Raw genomic sequence first — 8,966 nt, 5'->3', positions numbered from 1 at the left:
AGTATTAGCCAAGGTGGTCCAAGCCTCTTGAGAGGTGGTGCAGCGGGCAAGAAGAGGTTGGATGGGTAGAGAGACTGCACCAAGGAGTGCACTAAAGAGAAGACGATCTTGGCGTTTCCATGTTGTGTATGCTGAATTTGGAGCCGGCTTACCACTCACGATGATAGTTGGTGTAGGACTGGGATGAGGACCATCTAGAAAGCCATAAAGGTCATAGCCTTCTAATAGACTTCTGATTTGGAGGCTCCACGTGATGTAATTGTTGGTGGTCAATTTTGTGATTTTTGGTAATATTGATGGTAACAAGAGGAGTAGTTGGTTCTTAGGTATTTTGAATAGTAATATGAGAGGTTGCAGAGGTTTCATCGAAAGCCATTATTATGGTTAAACAAAAAAAAAATTACAGTAAAAGAAGAAGGGAAGGAACGTGATGGGTATGATACCATATAGAAAATGGAAATAATGGCTTAATTTTCATTGAATAATGGTGAGGTATATATATACACGTATAAGAGATTAGACTAAATCTTAATTAATAGTGAATCAAATATAATAAAATAGCTAATTACCTAATCGGTGAGATATGGTAATAACATAGATATATACAGCTGATAAATAGAAAATGAATGAGATAATTATATAAATACTAAGTAATAAATGAATTCTTCTAATAAATAGAACACTAAAATCACATGATTTAATAAAATATGGACTCATTTGTTTCAAGGGACAAGCACATGTGATTGGCTAATTGTGTCCAATTCTAGGTTTGGACCAAAACTAGACTTGATGGGGATCGGATATACTTGATCCTTCACTAATTTTGTTCTTAAGAATGAGGACTATTTTAAACCACCAAGAATGTGGGTTAATATAGTCATTGCCTTTTTTTTTCTATAGTATATAACATATAAATATTTTAAATATATTAATTTATGTATATCACAATATTTTGTATTTTTCTCTTTTTTATTATTAATTTTTTTATGGTATATATTAATTGCATGAAATTTTAAATATAATAATTTTTTAATTTTCAAAATAACAAATTTATGTTATCATTTTTTATAAAATATTATATTATTTTTAAATTTATTATTACTGAAAATTATTTAATTTAATTTTTTAAATATTTAATAAATAAAATATGTGATATTAAATATTTATATAATTTATTTTAATTATGAGTATTAAATATTATTTGACATTTTTTTTTTATTATTCAAATATTTTTTCATTTAAAAAAATTTACAAATTTGTTAAAGATATATTTTATACTTTATTTAGTCTTTATGGTATAGTACAAATATAATTTAGTCCAGCACAGTCCAATTCTAATTCATAGTCCAATACAATACAATACTGCACCAAACATGGTATAGTTCAAATATAATTTAGTCCAGCAGTACAGTCCAGTTCTAATTCATAATCTAATACAATCCAGTCTAGTAGACTGCATGGCAAACGGGCCCTATATATGTAATGCCACTTTGGCAGTAAGTACTATGTGTAAACTATATATATAATAAAGATTAGTTTGAGCAAGCACCAACTGTATCATTTCTTCTGAGAATACTTGATTTTAATTTGTTGGCTAGCAGTGGAATCGTCGTTTTTTCGCTTTCTCAAGGATTCATTTGGGCCATACCTATATAGTTGAAGCTTCTCTTCCAAACTGACAAGGCGCTGACCCACTTGGTAGAATTGGCTTTTTGGGAACACAGATTGGAGATTGCAATCTTCAATGCATTTCTTTACTGCTTTCAAAACAGTTATTTCTTTGACCGTGGCTTTTTTCTGCATACATATGGAGATATGAGAAATTATGTAAGAGACTTAAGTTGCATATTTTTGAGCTTCTCAGTAGAGTTTAAGAGCTTTTCATTACCTTGGCTTCGATTGATCTCCTTCCTCTGCAAACTAGCGAGGTATAGTTCTCAGCATCCTTGATGTATTCAACCAGAAGTGTCACTGGCGAAAACTTGTCAGTTAGCTTCAGCTCACAAACGAGTGCAACAGCATGGATGATTTCCTTTTTTAGGATGAGATTTTGAATAGTTTCTACATCTGAAGAAACCAACAAATACAATTAGAACTTCATTAATATAAAATGTTAGGCAAAAAATATTCAAAAACTAGTACAAACAAGAGAGCTTTACCCGGTGCTTTATTCGCAGTACACATTGCTGGAAGTAATCTCGATGCCTGCCCGTTCAGGCCAACAATATCAAGAATACTGTGAAGCGTGTTGACATCAAAAGAAGATGTCAAACTAAAGCTAACCACGAACTGCAAAAAGCACAACACCTCCAGACAGTTAGCCTTTGCCACTTTCATTTTAGCATGCCAATCACTTGCTAACTTAGAAGCTTCTTGTGTCACTTGAGGGCTAATTTTTGCAGAGGCTTTCATCGACAGCGCAGACAAAAGGATGCTGGTTTTCCTCATATTAGTCTCTACAATCTCTTTATCTTCACGATACGAATGCCAACAGTAAATCCTTTGCATTGCTTCCAACACCAATTTTGCAGGGTCTGATGAAACTTGAAAAAGAACAAAGATTTCATGACAAGCCAAATCATACTTCTTTAAACATTCATTTAACTGCTCTAATAAGCTCTTTTCATTTGTTGGACCAAATTGGTGACTCGCTGAAGTGTGAGTGTGTTCCCATCGTTCAATCTTTACAGAATGAAACATATTGTTTTTGTCTTTGACTCCCAACCAGGCTGATTTTTTAGCTGACTCGAACTCTTGCTGACGTAGGTTGAAGGCATTGACCTTTTTTTCAAACTCGATCTCTTTTTGTTGGAGTTGACACAGTTGTTCTTCTAACAATTTTTGGGCAGAAGCATAACTACTGTTTTCTTTCAACAAGTCTGCTATCTCATTGACATTTTTCTCAATCAAATCAAGTTCCTCCAATTTGGACTCCATTGCTTCTTCCTTCAATTGTACAAAGCTTTCAAATTCCTTCTTTTTCTTCTCAAACACATCAGCATATTGGTCAACTGATTCTTTTAGTGAGGCACAATTGCTCTCTTTCAATCTTTTAACATACTCAAGTTGCTTCCTTTTCAATTCGAGTTCACAGGAGCGATCCTTTATCGAACTTTTAATCGAGTCAAGCATTTCCTCTTTTAGCTTGATTTTCTGTTCAAGAACTTTCAGTTGCTCTTCTTTCAAATCAAGATCCTTCATGCATTTTTCATACAATCTTTGTGCCTCATTTAACCGGCTTTCTTTCAAGTCAGTAACATCTCTAAACTTCTTCGCCAATCTCTGATTCTCTTCAGATTTTTGAAGTATGCTGTTTTCCAATGAAGCCAATCTCTCGGTATTCCTCAAAGTTGATGCTACTATACGATTGTACTCCACCTCTTTCTATTTAATTGAGTGCTGAATATCATCATATTGTTTACTTTTGACCTCAAGCTCTACTGAGATTTTCTGGATCAATGAATTAAGTTCTTCAACACTTTTGTTCTTGGCTGCAATCTTTTCATGATACTCTTCATTTAATTTGTCAATTTCCACCAATCGTTGCAACCTCTCTTCATACTCCTCGTTAAATTTGAATTCTTGAGCTTCCACTTCCTTCTCCTTGGTGAAAATTTGTTTTTCTCGCTCCACCAGCTGAACAAATATGGACTGTAACGTACATTGATTTGAAGAAAAGTAATTCTTAAGCTCTTTCAATGCAGAAAAAGCTTGAGAATGTAGTTCCTCAAATGTCTTGCAGAGATTACCCTGCTGCTTCTCAAAGGATCTCAAATCTTGTGCTACCTTCTCCATTTGCAAGCGACAGAGAGAAAATATTCCTGAAAGTATAATACACAAATGCAGTATGAGCAATCTAGATATATAAGAACTCTTTTGCCAATTCAAGACATTGTCAAATGTCAATGAAAGATAAACCAAGTAGACTAAAATCAAAGAAGACAAATCCATGAATATTGAGGTCTAAACTGAGAGAAAAGCACCAAATCAAAAGCAAAAGGAAGGTGATCATTCATACCTTATAATTTGTATCTCTCTCTTCTTTTTCTCTTCAGGCTAGGGTTTTTAGGATCAAAAAAGCACCTAAGTTTCCAAATACTTTAAATCAGAGCAAAAAAGATAAAAAAAAAAATATATTTAAACTTTAAACAAAGCAGAACATTACCTCTCTCGAAGCACACTAAACTTTCAAGAGTGAGTTGGAGCTGTTGTTGTTCTTGTTTGTGGGGCCTTTGCTTTGTCCTGGGTAGGTAGCTTTTCATGCAAGGCGCAATGTTTTGTTTTTTGATGTGTGATTTCTTTCAGTTCATGTATTTTGTGTGTTAAAGGAGGCTTTTTTATGGCCAGTTGTACCTCTGTTCTAACAAAAACGCCACAGAGAAATAAAATGGGTACCAAAAACAAAAGAAAGTGATCGTACCTTTATTATTAGTATTATCAACAATTATGTATAATTTAACATTAAGTAAAGTAAAATTATGGAGCTGTAGTCAAACATGCATTGCCAAAATTAGTCCAAGCAGTTCTATGCAGAGTGTACCTTTTTTTCTTCTTCTTTTGGCTACATAACAAATAAACGTTTATTAAGGGAGTTTAAAGTTAAACTTAATAATAATACATTACAAAGAGTCACAACACAAGAGTAAACACAGCTGAATCCAAACTCACAAATATCTACAAACAACAGATCATTATCAAACTTGCCTAGAGACGAAATCAGAATTATGTATATCTAGACTAATTGTATATATTTGAGAAATGGGAAGGAAGATATATTTTCTCATATGGGTCGGCGAAGAGGAGAGAGACAAGAGGGAAGAAATATATTTTTGTTTTGCTTGGGTTTTTTGGTTCATCGTTAGATAATGGTAATTGTAATTGGCTTTTTAATACTAAAATTACTGAAATCAAAATAATTAACAATTAAGTTCTATTGTTACAAAAAAAAAAAAAAAGTACATAATGTATATTGTATTTATTTTTGTGTGTAATAAAAAAACAAATTCGTTATTTTAAATAGAATTTTATATTTATTTTGAGTTTTGTTGACGGTGAGAACTTGTCAACGATATTGGGTCGGAGAACTCAAATATTAGTAAGAAAATAACTTAGAAAGGACTTAGAATGGACTTGAGGCAAAATGAGTGGAACAATAGTGAAGTAAAAACTCGTATATTGCTTAATAGTCTGAGTATACAATGAATTTTTCAACCCCCTTTCCTTGGTGAAGTGGGGTTCTATTTATAGGTGAGCTCTAATGACTCTTAATACATAGTGGTCCCAATGGGACAAAAAAAAAAAGGCATTCTGAACTACTGCACGTGATTATGATGTAGATGGTAGTGGTGTTGGAGAGGTGGTGGTCTGGTCGTACCTTTGTCATGGGTGTGGTAGTGGTGGTTCCACGATGTATTATCCTTGTACTGCCACTATTTGTCTGACATGGGTATCTGGTTCGTACTCTGTTGCTTTCCAAGCCTACACGTACCTGACTTGTCGTACTCTGTACTCAGGTTGGTACCTTGTATGTACCTGATCAAAGGTACCTTGGACATACTTTTGGCCTCCTTCATACTAGTCTGGTTACCATTTTGCTAGGCTTGACTATGGCTCCATTAAACTACCTTGATGGATATTAAGCAATTGTCTTGTATAATTATGATGTTCTCGACTATGTTTCTTGTAAGAGACGACCTTGGTTAAGTTACATATGGGAGGCGTGCTCCGTTAGTGACACCTAGCTTCAAGAGTAAGGCAAGGCCTTGTTAGCGAAGCGTATATCTCCAAAGGGGACGAGGCTGCATGGCGCGAGATGAGGCCTCGTGAGATGGGTCTCGAGAGACGCAAGGCGGGGTCTCGCACGCGTCCTCACGATGAAGCGTCAAGGATGCAAGAGGCGAGGGCCCCGTGGGGAGAGGCTGCACTGCACGAGACGAGGCCTCACGAGATGCAAGCTGGGGTCTCGCACAGGGCTACAAGAGGAGAGGTGGCACGGTGCGAGATGAGGACTCGTGAGATACAAGGTGGGGTCTCGCACAGGGTTGTGCAACAAAGCATCGAGGTTGCAGGAGGCAAGGTAGCACTGCGCGAGACGAGGCCTCGCGAGACGCGAGGCAGGGTCTCACCTGCAACCTCACGACGAAGCGTCAAGGCTGCAAGAGGCGAGGCTGCACAGCGCGAGATGAGGCCTCTCAGGGGGATCTCGGGAGGTTGCTTGAGGCGAGGATCTAAATTTTTAGTCTTGTGAGGCACTAGTGACAAGAAGGCCACCTCGGGTGGATGTCGAATTTTTTGCATCCACACTTGCCCCCCAGTCTATGAGAGGGTCTTCAGGCTTGTTACACCCAAATTTCGAGAATGAACAAATGAGCCTCGAAATGTAGGCTCGTGAAGCGTAAGCTCGAAAATATTAAGCATTGGCTGAAATTGTTAGACATGATTCCTAATCTGTTGTTTTTGGCGATCGATCACAAGTTGAAAGGTTCGAGCTTAAGTTTCAAGCTCGAAAGAAAAAGGCACTGGTGACAAGAAGGCCACCTTGGGTTTGCTTGATCTGAACCAAAAACTTGTTTTAATCAAAAATTTGCTTAATCCTTGCCTCTTTCTGCATGATGCTTTAGGGTTTAGAGGTCAATAGGCCGACCACCTTCAAATTCACTACCCTGGGCGATTTCCAGGCTTGTAAAACCCTAACTATAACGCCCTACTACCCAGGGACCATTATGCTGTGCATTTTAAACAATGCTAAACTCGCTAACCGAGTCATTTGGCCATAATCGTGTAACTAAGTATGATTAACGGTTTAGGGTTAAAAAATTTGGTCAAAGATACAACATTTCACTAAAACATTTACCACATACATTGGGATCCCAAAAATATATTTTAAAGGTTAATTACAATAAAATATTTACAACCAGCCGACCTAAGCAGCAGAATAAAATTTAACTCTAGTTCCTCTTTAAACTGTCGGTCGTGGTGGTCGAGCAGCCGCAAATGTACACATTGTCCCCTAAGCTCTCTAACTCAGGGATGGTCCAGCTTTCTTTTGCCTTTACCTGCACCACATAGCATCCGTGAGCTGAGGCTCAGCAAGAAAACTCAATATGCTCATGAATAGGTAATAACATGTCACTGAATTATAATAAGCATGCCTAGCAATAATAGCCCTATTCATGCATGCAAGTAAGTCTAAGTAAATGATTGTGAGCCCTGCCTTCCTGTATGGATGACTATCAAGTCAATCCTAAGTGAATATTTGTAATGATTCTAGAAATCATACTGGGGCTTGCAGCCAATTAAAATGAGTGAATATCAATAATGATTCTGGTAATCATGCTAGGGCTTGCAGCCCAATCAGATAAGTGACTATGGAGTCACGAACTTGGGCTCTGCACCCTAAGCCATGTGACATTACGGTCACCTCAGCCTTTTGGCTCTGGCTTTAAGTAACTAGCATTTAGACTAAACAAACACTTTTGTTTTCATCGAACTTAAGGTCGGTCAAGCATTTCATACTTATGTTGATAATGCTTATGTCGATTAGATCTAATCTTTTTGGCTTGCGTTAAACGCGCTAATATCGTTCTTGACTCATAGGTCAACTCCATACAACTAGTGCTCAGTACTACTGCCGAACTTGACTAATAAGTCACAGCTTCACAGTCAATACTGACACCATTGCCGATTCCTGACTCATTGGTCAGTGCCATACACAGATAAGCAAAGCTATTATGCATTTACTACGTAATCAATGTCCACATATTGAGCACTCAACATGCCTCATCAATAACCATGCATGTCACATACTGGGTGCAGTTTTCTTACATTTGATCCAAGCACAGGTTACCAATAAATGAGCCACAAGCACGATCCCGTTTCCAAGCCCCTAGTGATAACCTAGTCACAACCATAATATAAAACCTCATAAAAAATGAATAAATAAATACTTCTAAACCCAACCCAACCCAAGCCTCTGAGACGTCGAATCCTACTCAACTGGGTAGTCGGATCGATCTCAGGCCCTTAGAGTTAAGTTCTCATGATTAAAAACCAAATCTAGGCAAAATGCCCAAGCCGGTCACGACTTGGCCTAGTGAGTCGCGATTGCCCCAAGTCAAAGAGCCCCTTTGTCTGGGCACTAGGGCAGGCCGCGACTTGACCCCTCTTGGATCGCAGCACGCCCCCCAGGCTTCCTACTCCTGGCTTCTGGCTTCATCCAATTCGCGACTTGCTAGAACAAGGTTGAGACTTGACCACGAAACTAGCCATAACCTTCAATTTTTCCCACTTAAAATCCTCCAAAAACCTATCCAAACATATCCAAATCCCAAAATCAAAGTTCCCAAACATCCTAATTTACCAAAACCAATTAAAACACAAGCTTCAATTCATTCAAAAACTCATCAAAACATAAAATCCAATCAAAGCTTAAAATCTTTAAAAACTTAGAACTTAAAACTTGGATTACCTTCGATTAAGCCGTTTCCCAGCTAAATCTTTCGGCTAATAAGCTTATAATTTTTCTTAGAATCGCTATGCCTTGATCCTTGCTTGAATCCGAGTCCTAAAACTCAAGTTTCCTTCGAAAATGTGATCGGATGTCGAAAAGGGAACAGGAGGGAGAGAGAACGTTCTGAACGTTCTTTTATTATTTTAATAGGTTACTTCAAGCTTAAGTAACCTCAAGCAAATCCTAATGCTCGGGGTCCCGAAAATGCCCCCCGGGGTAAAATAGTCAAAATTCCCATAATTTCCCCCTGATCTCACTAACTCCCAATTTATCATCAAATATTTATTCACATTACCCAATATCCCGGTAATGTGCTAAATACCCAAAATACCCCTTGACTCACTCCGAGTCAAGTATGAATCTCGTTGTGACTTTCCCACTAGCTTGCCCCCTAGGATCGCCTTGTGCTAAGTAACCCAAGCATAACCAAATAATAATGAAGCACCACACACATACC

General features: G+C 37.4%; 1 protein-coding gene across 1 annotated transcript; it reads right to left on the bottom strand.

The window, feature by feature from the left end:
• Positions 1–1,398: 1,398 nt before the first annotated feature.
• Positions 1,399–5,573, bottom strand: LOC133806518 (uncharacterized). Its single transcript, XM_062244609.1, has 6 exons — positions 5,489–5,573; positions 3,430–3,821; positions 3,058–3,384; positions 2,160–2,946; positions 1,889–2,067; positions 1,399–1,797 (listed from the first exon to the last, which is right to left on the bottom strand). The coding sequence occupies exons 1-6, from the start codon at positions 5,571–5,573 to the stop codon at positions 1,558–1,560; spliced, it is 2,010 nt and encodes a 669-aa protein (XP_062100593.1). The 3' UTR covers positions 1,399–1,557.
• Between the last annotated feature and the right edge of the window lie 3,393 nt (positions 5,574–8,966).

This window comes from Humulus lupulus, chromosome X (genome assembly GCF_963169125.1).
Source record: "Humulus lupulus chromosome X, drHumLupu1.1, whole genome shotgun sequence".
Taxonomy (NCBI): Eukaryota; Viridiplantae; Streptophyta; class Magnoliopsida; order Rosales; family Cannabaceae; genus Humulus; species Humulus lupulus.
Note: the sequence above shows the minus strand (reverse complement) of the source record. Positions and strands in the feature narration are given on the sequence as shown.

Coding starts and splice junctions, on each gene's coding strand:
- LOC133806518 (XM_062244609.1), bottom strand. CDS start 5,573: ATGAAGGAGGCCAAAAGTATGTCCAAGGTACCTTTGATCAGGTACATA. Junction 3,822..5,488: donor TACAGAGTACGACAAGTCAG/GTACGTGTAGGC, acceptor TTATACTTTCAG/GAATATTTTCTCTCTGTCGC. Junction 2,068..2,159: donor TACTGCGAATAAAGCACCGG/GTAAAGCTCTCT, acceptor TGGTTTCTTCAG/ATGTAGAAACTATTCAAAAT.